General features: G+C 35.4%; 1 protein-coding gene across 4 annotated transcripts in view; it reads right to left on the bottom strand.

Moving 5' to 3' along the window:
- HMCN1 (hemicentin 1) overlaps positions 1-22,625 on the bottom strand; it is a 465,592-nt gene that overhangs the window by 255,490 nt on the left and 187,477 nt on the right. For all 4 annotated transcript variants that reach the window (XM_087439017.1, XM_004424923.3, XM_087439001.1 and 1 more), the window contains exons 8-11: positions 21,903-22,166; positions 20,503-20,647; positions 17,007-17,128; positions 11,905-12,180 (exon numbers count right to left, since the gene is read on the bottom strand). In XM_087439017.1, coding sequence (XP_087295143.1) covers positions 11,905-12,180; positions 17,007-17,128; positions 20,503-20,647; positions 21,903-22,166 — 807 coding nt within the window. The remainder of the gene's footprint in view (positions 1-11,904; positions 12,181-17,006; positions 17,129-20,502; positions 20,648-21,902; positions 22,167-22,625) is intronic.

The raw sequence follows: 22,625 nt of genomic DNA, 5'->3' as shown, positions 1-22,625 counted from the left end.
CACTCCATTAACTAGTTTTTAGTATTAAGTTTCTTTTCTTACTTGAGTTCTCACATTAAAATCTAAGTAAATACCTTCATTTTGGAGAGAGTTAAAGCCTACATTCAGCCCAACCGCCTAATTGATTTATATTTCTGAAAACATAATACAACTGGTTTACAACTGTTTCCAAAAATATTTTTCATTGCCGGTAACAGATTCCCTTAAAACGTTGGACGATCTAACACCAAGCAATGCTACATGAGAAACTGGAAAATAATTAGTATTTAATTACTGAACCTAATTTCTATTGAATCATACAGCCCGTAAAACATATTTTACAGGATCTCTGGCTCTTCTAAATATCTATATTTCCTGTAGAAACAGCTAACTTCAAAAAGTTACATAATGACTATCATTGAGCCTGCTGAGAATTCTTTTTTTTTTTTTTTTTTTTTTTTTTTTTTTTTTAAAGATTTTATTTATTTTTTTTTCCCCCCAAAGCCCCAGTAGATAGTTGTGTGTCATAGCTGCACATCCTTCTAGTTGCTGTATGTGGGACGCGGCCTCAGCATGGCCGGAGAAGCAGCGCGTCGGTGCAAGCCCGGGATCCGAACCCGGGCCGCCAGCAGTGGAGCGCGCTCACTTAACCACCAAGCCACGGGGCCGGCCCTGAGAATTCTAATTACTAGCTATGTCTTATCGTAACAGATGTGTACCTACTGATTTAGCTCAATCAGTTTATTTAAAACATATTGACATTGTTCACAAATGCATTACTTCCATTTCTGATTAGGGAGGTAACTCCAGCTAGTTTTGGTCCTAACTAACTTTTAAGCATAAAGCTTGCACAATGAGAGTAATAACATTTCACTAAGAATGATTTACAATTGACAGATGTGCTTGCTCACTGAACTTTTCCTTAATTTTCAATGAGTAGAAATGGCAATGGAATATATTTTGACATTTTTAAGTTTTCCCATGCCTTCTAGAGGGTTCACATAAGTGGTCAGGGACTCCTTCCAAAGAGCAAAGGATGAAAACTAATATCCAACCAATCAACCAAACAAACCAAAACAAACAACAAAACAGATCAATTGTCTGGAGAAAGAGGCAAGGGCCACTAAAATCCCAAAGATATGGAATCAAATGCAACAATCCCAAATGATCTCATCGATAGAAATGTGCAGACCTGGCTACGACCTTTCCAAAATGGTAGAATTATCCCTATATGGCAATAATTCAGATGAATTATGATACTGGTTAATCTATGTGGCAGTTGAAATAAATTTCCTAAGACTTCTGCTCTTGCTATTTCTGCCTTTCTTCTTTCTCCAGAAAAGACTATAGCTGTGCTGTCCAATACAGTAGCCAATGGCCACATGTTTATTTAAACTCATATTTAAATTATCTAAAACTAAATCAAATTTCAAAACAAGTTCCTTAGGTGCACTAGCCATATTTCAAGTGCCCAATTGCCACATATAGCTATGGGACAGCACAGATATACCACCTTTCCATCATTATAGAAAGTTCCGTTGGACAGTGGTGGACTAGAGAGAAGGTCTAGGACATCTGAGAGAAGGTTGCTAATTCATTGACTCACCAGTAGGTGGTGCATTGGCAACAAAACACACAGGCAAGGACTACATCTTGACAGTTGTGTGCTGGATTTGCAAAAAATCCACACCCAAACATCAATGTGGCTAAGAATTTCAGGTAATAAGAGAAGGGCAATAATTTCAGAGATATACAATGATAAATTTAGGTAAGATTCTATCTAAATGACAAAATCTTAATGGCAAATACGCATCAAGATTTCTTTTCTTAAAAATTTACAATTTTTATTTTCCCAATATAAGATATAAGCATATGCATATGTAAAAAATGCTTGCTGCCTTGATATCCAGTTTAAGCAATTCCTACTATAAAATTATTTATATATTAACAACATTGTTTCCATTTAATGCTATATTTTTTCTTTCCTTAACAACAACAACAGAAATCATGAAATCAGGAGCTTCTTTGGATTGTGAGCCAAAACAGATTAAGACAATAAATACGATTGATAAGAAGGATAGAATTTTAAGCATTTTATTCTTTCTTTCTTAGAAAATCTTCAACCAAATGATGACTGCATTGTTTATTGTATTGTCTATTGACTACTGCATTGTCTTTTCTTTATTGGGTCTCTTAACAATTTTCCAAAATCATAGAACTTGCAACTAAGAAAGGAACGCCAAACTTTAGACTTACATTTTCATTTGACTTGGAAAAAAGTGGCAAATCATAACTAGGATTATTACTTCATGGCATATTAGAAGGATACTATTAAAGCTTTACCTATATTACATGTATCTCCTGATCCAGAATCAATTACAGTAAGGATATCTTTTGACTATCAAAAGTTGGTTATGGGGGCCAGCACAGTGGTGTAGTGGTTAAGTTGGCATGCTCGGCTTCGGCAGCCTGGGGTTCGCAGTTTGGATCCTGGGCGTGGACCTACACACTGCTCATCAAGCCATGCTGTGGCAGCATCCCACATACAAAACAGAGGAAGGTTGGCACAGATGATAGCTCAGGGACAACCTTCCTTACCAAAAAAAAAAACAGTTATGTACATCCAGACAATGGAATATTATTTAATGCTAAAAGCAAATGAGCTATCAAGCTATGAAAAGACATGGATGAATCTTAAATGCATATTACTAAGTGAAAGAAGCCAATCTGAAAAGGCTACCTACTGTATGATTCCAATTATAGGACATTCTGAAAAAGGCAAAACTATAGAGACAGCAAAAAAATATAAGCAGTTTCCAGGGGCTGTGAGAGTGGGAGAGAGAGATGAAAAGGCAGAGCACAGAGGATGTTTAGGGCAGTGAAAATACTCTGCATGATACTATAATGATGGATATATGTTATTATACATTTGTCCAAACCCATAAAATGTACAACACCAAGAGTGAACTCTAATGTAAACTATGGACTTTGGGTGATTATGATGTGTCAATGCAGGTTCATCAATTGTAACAAATGCACCACTCTGGTGGGGGATGTTGATAATGAGGGAGGCTATGCATGTGTGGGGGCAGGGGATATATGGGAAATCTCTGTACTTTCCTCTTAAATTGGCTGTTAACCTAAAACTGTCAAAAAAAATTAAGTCTTTTAAAAAAAGTAGTTACAGTATTCAAAACAAGGATAATTTTTAAAAATATGCACTAGTCAGAGAATCAAAAGCATATGAAAGTGGATCTACATAGCACTTCTTGAAGGAAAGACTTCAAAATCTGGCAGTTAATTTATGTTGCTAGACAAATTCATTTGCTACCCTGGTTATCTTATCAAGGAAGCAACCCACAATGTGATTGAAAGAACACTTGTCTTGGGAGTCCAATCTGAGGTTCACAACCTCCTATCCTTCCAGCTGTCACTCCCTGACTCCCACAATTCCCTTCTCCAACTTTGCCATGGCCACAACTCCATGGAACCTTCTTTTTTATTCCAATCTATCAGACCATGCCTTTAACCTTCTCTTCTTTCTTTACCCAGCCCAAAGCCCACAAAGCATCACTGCAACCATTTTTTTTTTCCAGTTACCTTGTCTTTTGCTGAACCAACACCACAAAACCACAAACCTAAAAGATTCCTCTACTTGTATATGAGTGGCTACTGAAGACAGCCAGGAAAAGAAAATCACACCATCATGGGGACAGGTCTCCCTATTCAGCTGGACCCTCCACTCTCAGCAAGCCCATATTTCTGTGTCCTCATTCTTCCATTGCTTTACACATGTAGTTTTCTCCATCTAGAAAGGCTTTCCTGGCTTCTACCTGGCATATTCCAGCGGATACCTCAGGCACCATCTCGTCTGTGAAGTCCTTCTCAATCTCCAAGCATCACTGAGACAGAATTAAAGGCTCCTTTTGTACCCTGGTATAGTTCTTTTCACATTGTATTGTAAATATTCATTTAATTTAGTTATTTCCTTTCTTACATTATGGACTTACTGAGGGAAGGATGCTGTTTTCTTTTCATTTATATCCGCAGCGAGGAGCAAAATGCCTGACACTTAAACTTTTGATGAATACATGAATGAATGAATGAATGAATATATAAAGAAATGAACAAACAAGACACCAGCTCTGACTCTTTGTAAAATTGTGTTTTTAGTCAAGGCACTTCATGCGTTTCAGTATTTGTTTCATTATTATGGAAAAAAGAATACCTATGACATAGTATGATTTAGATAGTACTGTGGGAAATAGCATAAATGAAGACCCCATCATCATAATGATTATCTACCAGTTTTGCATTCTCATCAGCCACGTGCTAACATATCAGACCTTTCTGCAGATGCAGTAATAAGTACTCCTACTTTGTAGTGTTAGCTCTAATTCCATTTTTATTCATAATAGTCAAATTATCATACCTCCTTCCTCATATATAAAAATAGCAAGTTATTCTGTTTCTCCTGTATTACAAATATCTAACATTTAGAAACAATTTATTTTTAGTTGGATAATTAATTTATAAAATAATAATTCAAACAAACATTAATCGATGTTCAGGAGGAATCTGAATCAAATAATTTTTTAGCACATGCTATGACATAAATATTTTTCAGACTTGGCGAAAGTTCTCTTGCCAAAACACTCTACTTCCCATTCAGTCTTTCCACAGACGTGCATGCACGCACACAATACTATGTGCTAAATATTACGTCAGGCACTAAAGACACAAAACTGAAGAATATTGGATGCTTACTTAATAGGGCTTACAGTCTAGTCATCTGACATTTTCTCTGTGTGCTTGTTTTGGTAGCATCTTTACAGTTCTCTCTCTCCTCTAGACAGCTCCTTAGCAGCTAATCTACCAGAACTTAAATCACAGCATTCACTAACCTGCTGCGATCCAGCTGGTCTACTCCATAAGGCATCAGAGAAGGAAGGAGTAAGGGAGGGGCAGGGAATTAAAATCAAGCAGTGATTTCTCCATGTCATCATTACACACAATGCTGAGATTTTCCAGAGATTCTTTACCCATGCAGTGGGACCTGCAGACACTTTGTACCTTTTCTATTTTTCAAAAAAATTTCAGCACTCTCACTTTTCTATCCATGTCCAAGAACCCTTAATTTATTTTCTCTTTTTACACTTGACCTTCCTGCAGCTTAGGGCTGCTAATAGCATATACATAACCATTTCTGTATACAATGCAGAAACATGGAAAGACCTAGTTCAGATCTGAGTCTGCCACTTGCTGGCTTTGTAACCTAGGGCAAGCCACTAACCCCTCCGAGACTCCACTTCTTTATGAACAAAATACAGATACAAAAAGCAACACAACTTGTGAGGGTTAGAGGACATAACGTATGTCATGAACTCTCAAAATTTTTTAAATGTTTGTAGCTGCACTTGAATAATTTAGTGGGTTGAAGCCTTTGCTGATTCCTCTGTTTTCTCTCTTCCCAGCAGTCTCTGCACTGTGAAAGCATGAGTATCTTTCCCCGGCTATCACATTCCAGCAGTTAACCTCTCCAACATCTGACATCCTTCTTTCTAGCTCACTTAAACCCATCAGGCTTGGCTTCGTACACATTTTCTCATGGTCCATTTTTGCTGGAAATTACAATGTCCCTGGTGTACAGCCTATTCATAACAATTTCTTATCCACTTGAAGTGTGTATTAGGTCATTATAGCCCTTTCTTTTCCTTTTACAAAGTAAATAAGTCTAATTCTTTAACCTTTCCTTATATCTTTTATTTAAAGACATTTTAATAATATTTCTCTCTTCTAAGCTTTAGAGAAATAGGATTCTTTCCATCTGTAATTAAAGTGATCTAACATCTATATAGCACATAGACGCCCTGGATGAAAGACAAAAGAGAATGAAACGTATGATATTCATTTATATATTTTATTGCATGGAATTGGATTGTGTTATAACAGAAACTTGCCCCTAACTGTGGAGCTAGTAGAATACATTCATCAGTTAAAGTAAGTGAATATTAAACTTTTCATAAAATTTATAGTCACCATAGAAAGAATTAGGAAAGCAAATATTTCTATAGGAAAACTACATATTTCTTGGATATCACTGTAGTGAATACTTGATGCAAAATTTCAATAGAATATTTTCCTTCAAATCTAAAGGCCTCCAACTCACTCTTTATTAAATCCCTAATACAGAGGCAATGAAAGCCAGTATTTTAACAGAGCATCTTATTCATTTGTGCTGATTCATACTGGGACATCAAACAACCAAGGCAGTGAACAAAATTAACTTTGGACAGCAAGTAATGATTTGGGGGTTTTCATTTTCAGTACATGATTTCACCCCATTTAAGTGACATCCACAAAGATGGCACTAATATTTAAAACAGACATATGCGTGTCTCAGGTCAGCCTCCAAAAACAAAAAGCTTAACTAACTAGCAAGACTTCAATGTATTAAAACGTCTAGGAAAAGAGATGAGCTAATAAAAATCAGTTTTCATTATTCAAACATGGATATAGACTTCTATAAACTAAATTTATTCCTGTGAAAATCTTGCGAAGGGGAAAATTGAAGGGATTTTCATGGCTCTCTAACTGGGCTATTCAGTATAACAAAACCTAATTTAATTATCAATTGCAATTCTGCATTTATTTCTTTTTTTCAACCTCATTTCGGTTCAGAAAAGATTTATAACAGCTTATTCTGTAATACAGTCCTACAAAATTCCAGACCCTTGAGCTTTCAACTATGAAGTTTTATACTGTCAAAAGTTGTAACTTGACACTTTTTGAGAGGCATTATTTCTTAACTTATTTTCTTAATTATTCCTAATTTATTTTCTTAATTATTCCTCATTTTTAAACTATCTTATTTACTTTCTTAATTGTATCTTAATTATTTTAAATATGAAGGTGATAGAGCAAATCTATCGAATACTTAGCAAAGAAAACATATTACTCATATATAATTCAATCCCCCGACAAAATTAATGTATTTTCAAAAATTTTTAAATCCCATTTACACAAGTTTTAAAGTAATCCATTCCTATTAAATGCTTTTTTTTTCAAGTACAGAAGAGCATAAGTAAAAAAGTCACTCATCGTTCCATTGCCCTCAAACAATCACTAGTGAATTCCATAGTCACATTTTTGTATATATCAATCCAGTTGATTTTTTTTTCCTCCCTAGCATAACTAGTTGATTTTTTTTTCCTCCCTAGCATAACTATGGGTGGCTTCTCTTTGTTTGTGTGTTTATTTGTTTGCATGGACTTCTGCATCTTGTGGTAAACCTGCTTGAGGGAATCCCTTTTCTGAGGAATTTCCTGTGTCTAATTAGACCATTATCTCCATAGTGAGGAATTCTCTTAATGAAATAAGCATATCAACCCATTCACATTCTCTCATGCCCATTAGTGTGACTGATTCAAACTGCCAGTTTCTGAGATCAGCGCTTCTTCTCAAGGCTCTTCTGATAAATTGATAATGAGCCTAATAATCACTGAGGGAAATTAGAATGATGGAAAAGGGTCATTGGGACATTTGTTTCTGCTGCTGCTGGACTCAAAATTCCACAAGGCTGCCAAAATGGAAGTCTTTTAAGCACCCACGGTCTTAGCAAGAGTTCAAGTCCCACTGGGAGCATCTGAGCGGCTGACTCTAGGTCATGTGACCTGCAAGGGGATGGGGAAAGGGAATTACCTGATCTCATTTGTTTTCTGCCTCCCATCAAGATAATAAAGAATTCTTCCAAAATTAGGGAATGAGTTCAGATCCTGAGAGCCAAAGTACGACAAATATCCATTACAATTATTTTCTAGACTTTAGGGTACCTGAGAAGTCTGACACCAGGTCTGATTTTATTCCTCAGTTTACAACATATTGGTTTAGTCTGTATGCTTGTGGAATTTTTTTCCCTCATAATATAAGTTGAAATTTTAGCCAGAGTGTGTCTAGATGAAGTTCTCCCTTCACTGACCTTGCTTGATTTGCTCACCCAGCATAATTTTTTTTCCTCCCTAGGACAATTTTCTTCAATTATATCTTTGACTACTTCTTTAGTTTTACTTGTCTTTGCTATATACCTGTATATACTATATACCTATAAATCTTCGTTTCAAGTTCCATTCTCTATTTTATTTTCACTTAAAAAAATCATATTATTCAATTCTTAATTCTTTTCCTCAACATTTTCAAAGAACTTTTGCGAGTTGATACACCAGATCCCTAATTTTATTTTCATGCAACATAAATTTTGCTCTTTAGTGCCTCTAATTCAGATTTGCATTATAATATCACATTTTTAACATAAAATTCTTTATTTCTTCCATCACACATCTTAGCCACTTCCTCCTTTATAAACTCCCACTTAAAGGAGGATAGGTCTTTTTGAAAAACACTGGTGACACTAAACATTTTTTTTCCAGTCTCTAGAATAAACTACTTTCAAAGCATCCATTTCTTCTAAGTCTTGTCTACCTTGTCTTGTTCCTCAGTATTTTTTCTTAGACCCCATGCTTTATTTTTTTCCTGTTTTGCTTTATTTGTTTTGATAATTTTCTGTTTATTCATCCTCAAATGCTATGACATCTATCTAGACCCAGTGTCTGTCAACAAAGCATTTGGAAGGACCTAGCTTTATTCTCTGTTTGCTGCTGTTCTAGTTGAACCCCCTTTGCAGCTCTGCGGCTGCATGAGAGTCTGATGCGCACAGCTCCTTGCCTGATTCTCATCTATGATTCTCTTCTGGCTGAAATGGGATGCTCCCTCTGCTACCATCTGTCTCTAAAATCCCTAATTGACCCCCCCCATCAATGTTTCTCGTGCTTCCAAATATTTTCATTTGGTGAGAAACATATATCCCAAGTTACAATTTTCTACCTGGGACCAGACTGCCTGTCCACTTCTTGTCCTACTGTTTTCCTAACTGGATAGTTATAGCTATTAATGGGTATAAGGAGCCAGCATTCTGGCTTCCTAGAGAGTAACATTTTCTTTTTGGAGCAAACTGTGAAGTAAAGGGACAGAGATATATCTTCCCTGCTTTCACGTGAATGTAAAAAAGATGGACCAGGGCCAGCCTGGTGATATAGTGGTTAAGTTCACATGATCTGCTTCAACGCCCCAGGGTTCGCAGGTTCAGATCCCAGGCGTGGACCTACATACCACTCATCAAGCCATGGTGTGGTGGCATCCCACATATAAAATAGAGGAAGATTGGCACAGATGTTAGCTCAGGGCCAATCTTCCCCACCAAAAAAAAAGAAAGAAAGACAAAAAAAAAGATGGACCACTGATTGAGATTTTCATTCCATTGACCTTAAAATATAAATAAAGATAATATATACATATTTACATTATATATATTTATATGATTAAAAATATTTATATATATTAAATATATAATTCTTCCTTAAATTTTTGCTACTGTTAATTGCCACTGGTTTTTAGTATTCTTCAGTTTTGTCTTTTTGAGGTCTTTATAGATATTTTACTATTAGATGAGGAGAGGTTGCAGTAGCTAGACATATGCTATTTTAAACCAGAAAATTCTTGCTAATTATATTTTGTAAAACTACTACCAAAAATTTGTAAAATCTGAATGTTTATCTCTTAAAAGTATTCCAGATAGAAATAGTTTCCAAACAGACTTGTGGAGGCATAGCAACATAAGTGAGGCTATGAATCAAGCTACTGATTGTTCTGTAAGCAAGATACTTATTCCTGAAGTGTGTATTCAGTTCAAGTACTATTTTATCTTTTAAGTTTTCTGGCACTATTTTTTATTCCTACTTTTTAAAACATTTACATGCATAAAAATGAAATTAATTTATAATTTAAGATCCAATCTTAACAGTTGACAAGCATCTTATATTCTCATGAATTACAACTCTAGATATAGCAGTTTATTTCATCAAATAACCATAGCTTTCAGTAGTGCATTCACCATAAAACAGTACATTCAGATGGCTATAACTAGCTAGAGTCTCTTATTTTTTATTAAAAAGTGTCATAAATTCTAGAACATATTTTTGCTAGATTTTTAAAACATCGTTTTTCATCAAAATTGGTCCCTCAAACTCAAGACCAACTAGACAAGCCATAAAATAATGCCTCTAAACTGATTTAGACCACTAGAGACTATACAGCCTGGTCAATAATCATGTAATGTCACATGTTTTTTGTATTTACGTTTTGTATATTATATAACATCTTACCTCAGCACTTATTTAAATCACTGGATAATAATGACTGTATTTTTCAGAAAGAAGAGTTAAGGGCTTCCTTGAAAGATATACATTTCTAGATCACAGGATTCATTCTGTAGAATAGATTCAAATGCTGTTTTCAGAAAATATTGTCCATGAAACTGCCTGAGAGGTCTGCTATAAATGCAGACTTGCAGGCCCTACACCAGCCCTGTGGAACCAGACTCTCTGGATGTAGGGTTAGAAATCTGCTTTTTAAAAAATGAGTTCCTTGGATAATTCTTTATCCATGTAAGTTTGAGAATCACTGTTCTAATTCACTAAACAGAATACTAATGGACTAAACCGTTAACCTGGGGAAATAGGGAAGGCTCTGCTTTTATTTTACAATCTCATTCTAGGGGACTTCAGGAAAAGAACCAAGACCAAATTTCCAAAGATCATTAGCATTTATTCTATCTGAAACAATCAGTTTGGTAAAAATAGTTCCAAAATTCTAGTAAGTCAAATCACTACCTAGATTGACTCAAAGCATCCAGACAGTTTACCATGAGGAAATGTAGTGAATCATTTACAAAAGCAACATTTCCCTAGAGGTTTCACCAGATCAACTAACAAAAGACACACATTCAGATTGCAGAACATATCTCAACTACCAGTGAGAAAACTAGAATCAGATGTCAACCATTTTATTAATTCTCACGGTAGTTCCTCTTTTCTGCCATTAATAACATTCTAAGAGCTAGCCTTGAAACTCAATGGTCATTCTCTTAGATAATCTTCTTAAAAAATTATCTGAGAGTGTTACTTCAGGCACGTTATAAAGTTGTTTCTGATGCCATAACCAAACAGCCAGGCCTAATTCTGATGTAATCAGTCTCCCACATCAAGGACTTGAAATTAATATTCTGCTGAGGCAGCAACTGAACCTTTTAGCTTAACGGTGAAAAACTGCCAACAGTAATCTACTCATTACATTAAGACTCCCAACTGGTCTATAGACATTTAGAAGCCAAATATGATTCTACTGAAAGAGACACTTTGGAACAGTTTCTGATCTCCGTTTGATGATCCTGAATAATACACATATTTAGTAGCCATTAAACCACATTGTTAATATGTACATTTGTTTTCAGTTAGCTGAATATTTAGTTTATGTAGACATAATTCAAGATTGGCTTACCATTAGTTTATTTTCAATAAGCACTCTTTGTGTGTGTGTGTAAGATAAATAAGGTAAAAACCACTCTGCTTAAGTTTCAATAAAATTTCACCAAGATGAGAAACATCTTAAACCTTAATTAAAACAATAAAAGTAAATATTATATATGCAAATAATATACTCAAATTGGGAAGGAATTTTTTGAACCAATTGTTAAAACAATTATAATTTTCTTAAAAAACTATATGATAGGTTGGAGAATTTAAAACTATTGAATCATCCAGAGACAATTTCTATTTATATTCTCTTAAAATAAAAGCCTTCAACTACCAGAAATAGTTGTGTTTGCTTTAAAGTCACCTATTTGTTAGTGATGTTTTAGTTTCCTGCTGAGACAACTTTAGACCACTCAAGACCCATAAGCATTCTATCATTCAAAACTGTAATTGTTTGGGTAGATACTGTCACTTCTTGATAGACAACTTAAGGGAATGGAGATGGAAGGAGGAAGAGAGAAAGATACTGTTAACTCAGAAGTCACCATCAGCACAGTACCTTGCACTGTGAGGAAAACTGATGCAGCTGATGATCCTCCTTCATTGGAAACCACACAATGATACTCTCCAGCATCACTGAATTTCACACTCCTCAGCTCCAATGAGAGGTTAGCCAAGATCCTCATTCTTGCTGGGTCTGCCAGTCTGACATCTCTGTCATTCCTCTGCCAGGTTAGATTATAATCCACTGCACTGATGACAAGACATGTCAAAACTGCTCTTTCTCCAGGAGTGACTGTAAGATTATTAGGCACTTGGATGACTGGAGGCGGCTCTGTGTGAAATGAGAAGATTCAAATCAAGAGACCCAGAAGCCATTTTGCTCACTTATACATGTGGTTTCAAAATTTAATGAGTATGTATTGAGTATCTAGTAGGAAAGATACAGTACAACAGAACTCATTTATTAATATATATGTCTATCACTCCAGGAAAATGATCATCTAGCTGAAAGATGCTTTAAAAAGTAGTGCACATACACATACTAAAGTATACTCAAATCTAAGTCTATAAATTATAGATGTGAGAATCAAAAAGGCATGGTAAAAGGATATGACTAGATTGATTTAGGATTGTGAAATGAGTCAAATTTTGACTTGTGTTTTGAAGAAAGCAGCATTTATGGATTTTTTTAAATTTAAAAATATTTAGTGTTTTAAAGAAAATAGCACATAAAGTATGGTAGATATGGCAAAGACACAGCAGTACTGGCTTTAAGGGGGGTTACAATCTCATTAAGAAGACGCAGTACAACAGCAGAGTAAGATGAATGTCCCCCCAGCAGGGATGGGGAATGTTTTGATTTAAGAAGGTCAAGTTAACAGTAGGGATAGACCCTTAATAAAATTATACAGATAGAGCCATGTACACGAAGGCATTGAGTAATGCATGCACATTTCAGATGTAGTCAAGAGCCACTTACTAATTAAATATTTAACCCAGGTTTCTAGACAGAATCACATATTGCTCTGGTTAAGTTTGAGAATAAACCTAAATGTTCCTCTAAAGCTCACTCTGCCCAAATGCTTTAACATGATCTGCTATAGCAAGCCATTTTTGAGCAATAATACAGCAATAAAAACTGTGGTGAGCTATGCTAGCCGGAAACCCATGTGCCTGTCTTAGTTTAAATATGAAAAGGTATCAGATATTCACACTTTATCCTTCTTTATTTAATACTGTATATAAGTGCAGACGAATATCATAAACCTAGAGTAAAACCTGGAAGCAATATGGCAAAACCACAGTAGTTATCTCTGAGTGCTAGAAATGTGTATATTTTCCAGATTTTCCTTTATATTTATCCCTGTTTTCCAAACATTTTTAGAGTAGTATGTGCTATTTTAAATTATAAAAAAAAATAAATTTTATCACTCTGCTATGTTTTTAAAATCTCTTAAATAAAAATAGCTAGTGAATCAAGTGGGAAGAGTACATGACAATGTTAGGAAGTTCTGATTGGAGTATGACTAAGTTTGACAGATAAAATACAGAATGCTTTGTTAAATTTGGATTTCAGATGAACATCAAATAATATTTTGGTATAAGTATGTCTCATGAAATACTTGAGACACACTTATATGAAATTCAAATTTAACTGGACATCTTATGTTTTTATTCGCTGAATCTGGCAAACATAAGCTGTCTAGTTCTACCCCTAACTATTGTGTGACCTTAGATAAGCCAATTTACTCACTGTGTTTGTTTCCCTATCTGATAAATGAGATGATTAAATTAGGTTATTGTAAAGATCCCTTCTAGCACTAAGGTTCTATGATTCTAACATATAAGATGATATAGACCACCAAACACCTGGAAGTGATTATTGTGTGTACATGTTCATGCTCTACCAAAATCCTTCTGAAGACCACAAGATGTTTTATGTGGTATTCTTTTGCGTTCTTTTTAAACCACTTCTTCAAGTAGACCAGGGGTTTTATGAGATTTTTAGAAAATGTAAAATCCCATATTATGGGCATGGAGGGGATGCTGGGTACCAGCCTAGATCCCCTTTAAGGACCAAGGCACTCATTTCCCAGCTGCTAAGCCTATTAGCTACCCATAGCTCCCAGCCAACGGAGCTAAACACACTCAGGGTTAGGCCCCCTTTCCAGTGCAGCCCACTTCCAGTGACAACTTATTGAGGAAACAAAGGCCCAGCCCTCTTGCCTCAATACAGAGCCATCTCAGCTCCAGAGCTCCCTGTGGGATCAGCTGAGTCCCCTGTTGTGACTACATCACAATTTAACTCCTTCCACTTGGCTCACTCCCTTACAGGTGCTTTTGCCTAGAAAACTCCCCAATAACGAACTAGCATACAAACTCTGTCTCTGAGTCTGTCTCCTCTTCAAATATAAATACAAATAGGTAAAATGCCAACTTTCTAATAACATACAGGGACAGATAAGATTTAAAATATGACCTACAAATCCACCACTGCATAACTATCTAGAGATAATCAATGTTAAGTACATTGAAATGCTTATGAATACATAAATAAATTTGGTGGTGATGAGGAGATGATGAAAGAGAATTACAGCAGTTTGCAAGAGACCAAGATAACAAATCACCAGAAATAGCTTGGCCCTGGGAGTTTGAGGGGCAGCCTTCCTAAGTGAAAGAACAACTGAGGCTAAGATTAGGGAACCAGAGACAGAACCTTAAAACTAAGAGAGGAAGAATGACAAGCACAGCCCTTGTGACATTAGGTGAAGATCACTGGACTGAGAACCTGGAGGCCAGGAATCTACTTCTCACTACGTACTCATCTGATTATAAAGGGGTCACTTGCCTCCTCTGGGCTTCAGTTTTTTTAGCTATAAAATGATGAGGTGGTGTAATATTATTTCCAAGTCTTAGCCTGTTCTAAAAGAGTATCCTGTAATTATAATTTAAGATTGCCTGTCACTGACATGCTCTTGACAAGTGTTCTCTATTCAGCATTTGACTTAAACAGGATTTTGGGGGGGGGGAGAGAGAGAGAGAGTGTGTGTGTGTGTGTGTGTGTTGGGGGAGGGGCATTGTGTTAATAAAGAAATTCAGTAGAGAAAATTAATATAACCTGGTTATAAGACTAAACTACCAAATATCATTTGAAAAGAATTTTTTCCTGCTTCTTCAGTTTTATTCACTAGTTTCTATACGTTTATATGCAATAAAAGACAAGTATAGTGTTTTTTATACCCATTTTGCATTTAAAACAATCAATAACCAATATTTCCAATGAACCGAAAATCCTTAAACATGTCAGCTAGAATAAAATGATGAAAAAAAATAGAGGTGACCTATTGGTAGAACTTGAGCTTTTCTTTAAACTGCTTTTGGGTGCTCTTTGACTTCAAAAAATAATACCCACGGTAATACAAAAATATCATGATCCAATAAAGCCTTGTTTCCTAACACTCTGGCCCAAAATATAAGCTGTAACTATCCTGTAAATTCGCACCTGATTCCAACGTGCCAGTAAGCAGTTACCGCAGGGTGGATAAGCTGAGACCTCAGCCTAGGCTAAAGGAGATTCAGAAGCGGGTGGAGGTTTGAGGCTGATAGGTCAAGCAAAAGTCAGCCCAGAAAAAAAATGGCCACTCTTTCAAGTCCAAAGGGGCACTTGCTTGCTACATCTGCTATTACAGTCACTGCCATACCATCAACGCTTCTGCCCTTCTTTCATAATTGACTGAGTGGGGCACAATCCCTGAAAACTGGCTTGGGCACAGTACAATTTCCTAGTGATACCACTGCTTAGCTGGCAAAGATGAATACTGGAAGGGCACGTGTAGAACACACATACGGAAGTTACTGACACCACAGAGTCAAATTCTTAAGTCAGTTCGCAAGTTCTTGCTGGCACTTCTCAGTTATTTATGCAAGATGCCTGAATGAACTCACTTAAACCTCCTTCCCTGTTGTCCTTCTCTTAATTAATATTGCTCGGAAAAAAACTCAAGTGCTCAAGTGTTTGTTTTCCCAGAAGCTGAGGAATGTTGACACAATTCCAATGCTTTTCATAATTATTGGAGATGAAAAAATGAACAGTTTATGATGCATGTCAACTTGCTAAATTGTTTCAGAAGAGAAACTTTATTTTTCTAAGAATAAGAAAATACAAATAATTTACTACAAGAACACGCACGCTTCCATTTTAAAATTCGGCTTGGACTTGATAACAAACATAAATCCTAGACTTCTAAAAAGTTCTACAATTATAAAGCTTCTTTTGTCTTAAATTGTCTCAAGAAAATGTAGATCAATACTAAACGCAGGTACAGACATTGTTGCAAACTCAGGGGCTACATTTAGGTCAGAATAGGATTACTACTAAACACACAGCAAGACTGATCTAAAAGGCAGGTAGAAAATAATTCATTCGAAACAGAGTTTCCAATAAATTCTAGGTATATGCTGAGTACATGACTTAAATCCCGACCATTAATTCTATATAGTAGTCTTTTTTGTTTCCTAAGAATTCTGGGAGATTAAAGGAAAAAATGATCTTTTTCACTAAAATATTTTCTACCTTATAAAATAATCTGAGCTTTGCCTCCCATTTATTCATAGGAAACATACTATTTAAATGTCAAATAGTTAGCAAGTCTTCTGCCCTTCTTAATACCAATATTGTAGCCATTGAGGTCCTGTGCTTCTTATACATGATCACTTTCATTATTGTCTTCAATTTAGATGTCAGAATCCTTCATAAAAGCACTCCGCTCATTACGAATGTGGGAAAGGGAAAGTTTAACCTTGTTATTAACAGAATAGATTCCTCCTTTTTCTTAAATTTTATTTTCTCAAAGGAAAATGCTATATGGCCCTTTCAAAATATATTTATTAAGCTCCTATAATAATAATGATGATGATGATGATGATAATAATAATAGCTAATGTCTATTAAGTGTTTCTATGGGCCAGGCTCTCTTCTAGTGCTTTACATATACTACCCTCATCTTATAGTTAGGGAAACCAAGGCATTGAGTCCTTAAGTGACTGGCCCAAAGAAGGCTACACAGCTAATATGCAGTGAAGCCAGGATTAGCAAACATCCCATTTCCATAGCTATGTTAATACTCAGGCAACTGCAAAGCAATTAGTGATGATTACCTGACACATCGAAAAACGTCTGTGCCCTTCCAGTCCCTGCACTGCTGACAGCAATGCACTCGTAGGAGCCTTCATCAGATAAAGTGACCTTTTCAATATCCCAGTTCACACTGGCAGACTCTCTAGGGTAAGAAAATAGAAACCTTTTTAGTTACAATAAAAACAAGACCAAGTTGAAAGCAGTGATTTCACTATTTGTTTTGCAGTATTCACTCAAAAGAACAATGTAAAGAAAATAAATTAAACTGCAAAGTTTTTTATAGCTTAAAATCACACAACTTTAGTATTTTAATTAGAAAGTTAAGCTTCTGCACTCTGAGCAAAAGATACAACAAAGACAATAAGTTAGAGACATTGTAAATTTCCTTAGGGAAACATTTTCTGGGGATGTCAAAATGTAAGAGAAAGAGCTAACACAGAAACACTCCATAAATTCTCTCTCCTTCCCCTATCATTTCTGGTGTTGGGTCACGTCCAGTGGGGTTATTAGCCAAAGCAATCCAGCCAGGTAATTCACAAGTTTGAAGGTAGAAAAGAGACTTTTTGATTCCAAAAGGATAAATTCTCTTTAACCTTCTTATATATAAGCTCCACATAAGGCTATATACCATATCTGGTTCAATCTATGTATACAATGAGAAAAGAAAAAAATTATTAGTTTTGTAGTCAAATGTCATTTAGGTAAAAAAAAAATCTTTGCTATATTATGTATTCATTCATTTAACAAATATTTACACTTGGACCGCTAACACTGTTCAAATTGTTTCTCACTTTTGGAAATGTCTTAGCACCAGATATTTAATCCTTATTTAAAAGATTCCAATAATCTACAAAACAGGCATCATCTTATTATTTTAAAATATGATTGAAATGTCATAAATATTTTCATAATTTTTCTCACAATCATCCATAGCTATTTATAACCTTTTAAACATTCAAGATACAGATGCATTGAAAAACCCATTGCAGAGTCAAGACACCTTCCACTGAAGTCTGGAAGTGGTGTAAGATTAACACCTCACAGTAATGACTCCAGATCTCTCACCACCCCAACAAACCATACCCAGAATCAAAGAACTTACTGAGCTCTTGATACGTATTTAGCACTAACATAGAGTTTGTAAGAGAAAGTCAAGGCACAGGTGCCGATCATCAGAAAAGTGAGAAAATAAGCAAGGTCATTGTTCTATGTATTTTAGTGTAACTGAGAATATTTGCTTCAGTAAATGTTGTTTCCTTCCCAATAGCGCATATTGTGTACGCACTAGGTGCCAGTGGTCCTTACTGTCACAATCAGAAGAAAACAGGATATGACTTCACTCTAAGCTATACTGATCACCTAATCCATATCTTGAATGCTTAACAGCACTATGCTAAGCCCAAGTTTATACATGTCATTGTCTAGGAGGTACCGGTAGGTTCCAGCAAAGTAAGAGTTTCAAATACATACAGTCTTTCATGTCTTCTGCAGTGCCTACCTCAGAGTCAAGCATATATTAGGATTCATCAAAAACTTAGACACATGGAAATTTTAGAGCAGAAAGTGACAATTCTTCTAGTCCCAAGTCCCTTATTTTAAAAATAGGAAAGTTGAGATCCAGGAAGAAGGACAAGGAATTTGCTCAAATGCACATAACCAGTGTAAAGACTGCTGAAGAATATTCTTTACAGTTATACTTGTTCCTCTCTTGTTTATGAAATGCTACATGAAACTAATTCTATTTTTTTCATGTAGGCTTCTCAGTTGACATTAAAACTACATGGCCACCATAAAGTTTTGAAGGGATGGCCTTTCGAATAGGGGAAAGAACATGTCAAATAGAATGCTGCTGCTAATGCAAACCAATTCTCTCTTACATCCCCTAGTGACCATAGCGACTAACATAACAAAGATTAAGTCACATGTCTCAAGTTATTAGGAAATCCAGGGCAGAGACATGCAAGTGAATCAGGATTACAGTATCAGTCCCTCACCACCCAAGCCTAATTTTGTCCCTAGCCTCTCACATCCAAAGAGTTTAACATTTGTCAGCAAGACATGTCACATCTCTGGGCCACAGAGCTGGAAAAATGAGAGAAAGAATTCTTGTGGCTTACCTCCCAGGAATTGTGTGGACTTAATGAATGAATGTTTATAAAGAATCTCAAGTGTCTTTGAAAAAATTTGACTATTTAAACACAAAGCAGAATTATTTGATTTCATCAGTCAGTTATGTTGCTTCAGCATTTGATATCATGGTCAGTTATGTTGCTGGTTATTAAGCACGCAGCTAAGTAAATCATCAAGATATACTATGCAAAAAAAAAAAGTCGCAGGAAATAATACAGTTCAATCTTTAAATAAAGGAAAATTTTCTAAAGTTGTAATGAACATTCCTGCCATCACTTTTGCTTAAAATGACCCCCAAAAACAAACTGTATAAGCTAATACTGTCAAATATTTAACATCTTACAGAAGGTATTTATGTTAATATTGACTTAACAGCATAAAAGTTTTATAAAATAATTCCTGGAGTTTTTCCCAAAATGTAGTTTGTTTCATGGTAAGTTAAAAAAACATTTTCCAGAAATCATCCCCCAGTTTTCAAGGTCTACTTAATTTTTATCATTAGATTACTTATATTTGTCTAAAAAATTCACCCATCTTCATAAGAAAATCTCACCCACTGATTGTTATATGCAGTAGCCACACACTCTTCTGCGCCACCTGTCGCCCCACCCCCAGGACACCCCACTTCTCCCTGGCCTCATTTCTACCCTTCTCCTGGCTCACTGCGCTCTAGCCCACTGGCTTCTTCCCTCTCTTTCTTTCCCACATGCCCAGTCCACTCCTACCTTTGTGCTTTTGCACTTGCTGTTCCTGGTGTGTGAACGCTCTTCCCTGGATATCTGCATGACCATCTCTCTCACCATGTTCAGGTCTTTGCTCAAATGCCCCTTATCCTGAATTTTAAAATTGCAACTTGGCCAAAAACACATGTACCCCACCCACCTACCAGCATTACTCGCCCCAATTAACCTGCTCTACATTTACCCTAGCACTTATCAGATCCACTTATCATAACACTTAAATCAGAGTCAGAGACATGTTTACCCTGAAGCCAATAATGTTTAAGTTTTGAGGCCTTTCATTTACAAGGCCCCTTCCAAGGTTTGGCAACTTTGTATTCATAATTATGTATTCTTTGTCTTAATAAAGAACTCTCAAGTTATATAAAACTCAGATTCTATAAAACCTGAATCAACCCTTGAAAGTATTCTAGCATTGATTATATTAACATATTATATCCTATTATATCTGTTTTCTATCTTCCTCCATTACAATATAAACTCCACAAGGACACAGACCTGCGTCTGTTTTGTTCACTGCTATATTCCAAGACAATGGAGCAAAGAAATGAGAATTTCCAAAGAAAAAGTACATTAAAATAAGTATGTATCATTGTATTTAGATGTTTAATGCTATATATTATTACTAATAAAAATATTTACACACTTTAAGTACTGGTCTACTCCAAGCGTAACTCCATTTCTGACAAAGCTCAAGGTAAAGGGCAGAAGACTCTCAACAGAGCAGGAAATTTGGCCTGGCTGCAGGTAGTATCCTGGGGTTTTCTTGGGCATTGCAACTTTGGGAGCATCTAGGAAAAAAAGAACATGAGCAAGAAGGTCACGATGATATTGGGTACTTCTTGTTAACCCATTCAAAAGCTTCATACTTAAATTATTCCAGTAAATTCTATGCATTCCAGTTTATCTAAATCCCTAAAAATCACTTTAAACATCTTTAATCAAAGCTTATTAATTTCCGATATCTCCATGGACACCTTAATAAAGTATTCATTGAATCTAAAACTCCGTTGATTTTAAGACACATTTTTTGTACCACCAAGATAGAGCAAAAAGCTACCAAATAATTACATTACATCAATCGTAGAAGGCATTTCGATTTTAAAAATGTAAATATAAGAAAAGAATCCACATTTCTTAGAATTGAATTCATAGAGTGATTGTTTTTCCAAAAGGAATGGAAAAACTGATTTTTAAGAACTCAATAAATTTTGGGGTATTCAATTTAGGGGCTAAGACAACTAACTTTGAATACTGTATATGAGGAAACATGGAGGTTGGTTCTATTCTCACCATTCTCAACTATTAAACAATAGCTGTAGAGCTGTTCCTGAAATCCCCAAATCACAACCTTATGTATTGATGATAAATTATTGTCCCTCCATCCAATAGTACAATATTAGAAACAATCCTTAGATATATTCTTCTGTCCATGGTTCCAGCCACAGTTCTAAAGTTTTGATCTGAGTTCAGTCATCAGCCTTGAGAAATAGCTCAATTATAGACAAACTGAAATGCTACCTTATACCTCCAAATAATCCCTAATCTGTGATCTCATCTCTATATGTAGGAAACATATAAGTAACTAGCTTACTAATTAACTAACTAATCAACGTTTAAAGGCAGAATCATCACCGGTTGTTTACAATGAACTACTGTTCACAAAGTAGAAGTTTTCTGACAATCGTTTATAAAAATTTAGCCTGTTTAGCCAATTTTGATAGCTTCATCAAACATCAAACACATGTGCCAGGCTGTTTTAGGGGCAGCAAGAGCACAGGAATTTCCCAGGCGCAGTTCTCACTTTGATTGAAGTAGTCAAAATTTTCAGATCTACAATCGGGGAGACTCAACATGAAACTTTGGATGTGCTTTATTTATACAATTAAGAAAAATTGTGTTACCTAAGTGTAAATGCCCATCAATTTGGTAATTCAGTAGTACTGTGAGGATATTATTTTTGACTTTATAGTCCATTCTTTACTTACAGGACCACAACACCCCCTTAAGCTATCGAATAAAATGTCGAATAAAATGATGTCTCACCTGGGATGATACTGGAGAAGGAAACACTTGATACCCTCTGGAAGAGATAATCTTCCTTATCATAGCCTGTTACTTTGAGAAAGAAAGCTTCATTTGGTGGTATAAAGTCAGAAATATTCCATATGCCATAAGGTTTTCGATCTGGGTAATATTTAACAGGAATAGTCTTAAGAGAACTGCCCGAGATACTCAGAAGTTCAAGACGATCTACTTTAGCTGGGACGGAAATTCCAGAAGTATTCAGCAGCACATAGGTAGGTACTCCTACAGGAGAAAGATTTGCCATTATTTACAAGTAACATGCAATTGAGGTTATATGTCAAATAAGGTTTTGCATTATAATAACAGATAACTAGTACCATAAGTATGAATACTACACTCCATCATACAAATTGTCACCTAATTGTAGAATTTTTTCTACATAAAAGACAGTTTATTCATGATCAGAGAAACTTAGGAAATCCTAATTATTTTTAAAGTATTTTAACTACGTTTATACGTAGAAAAATTAGAATTGTGATATTGTGTTATACGATGCTTGATTACATGAATATTTTTAAAGATTCACTATTTGTATCCTTCCAGTAACTACAGCAATAAAAATAAGCAACAACCACAAAAAAAGAAATTTAGAGTCAAAATAGGATTGAACTTTCTTTTTAGCTATAAAACTATAAATAATCATGCATGAATAAAATAAGAGGAAGAACAAGCTTTAAAAAT

Source organism: Ceratotherium simum, chromosome 2 (genome assembly GCF_057802395.1).
Source record: "Ceratotherium simum simum isolate JZ-2026a chromosome 2, ASM5780239v1, whole genome shotgun sequence".
NCBI lineage: Eukaryota > Metazoa > Chordata > Mammalia > Perissodactyla > Rhinocerotidae > Ceratotherium > Ceratotherium simum.
Note: the sequence above shows the minus strand (reverse complement) of the source record. Positions and strands in the feature narration are given on the sequence as shown.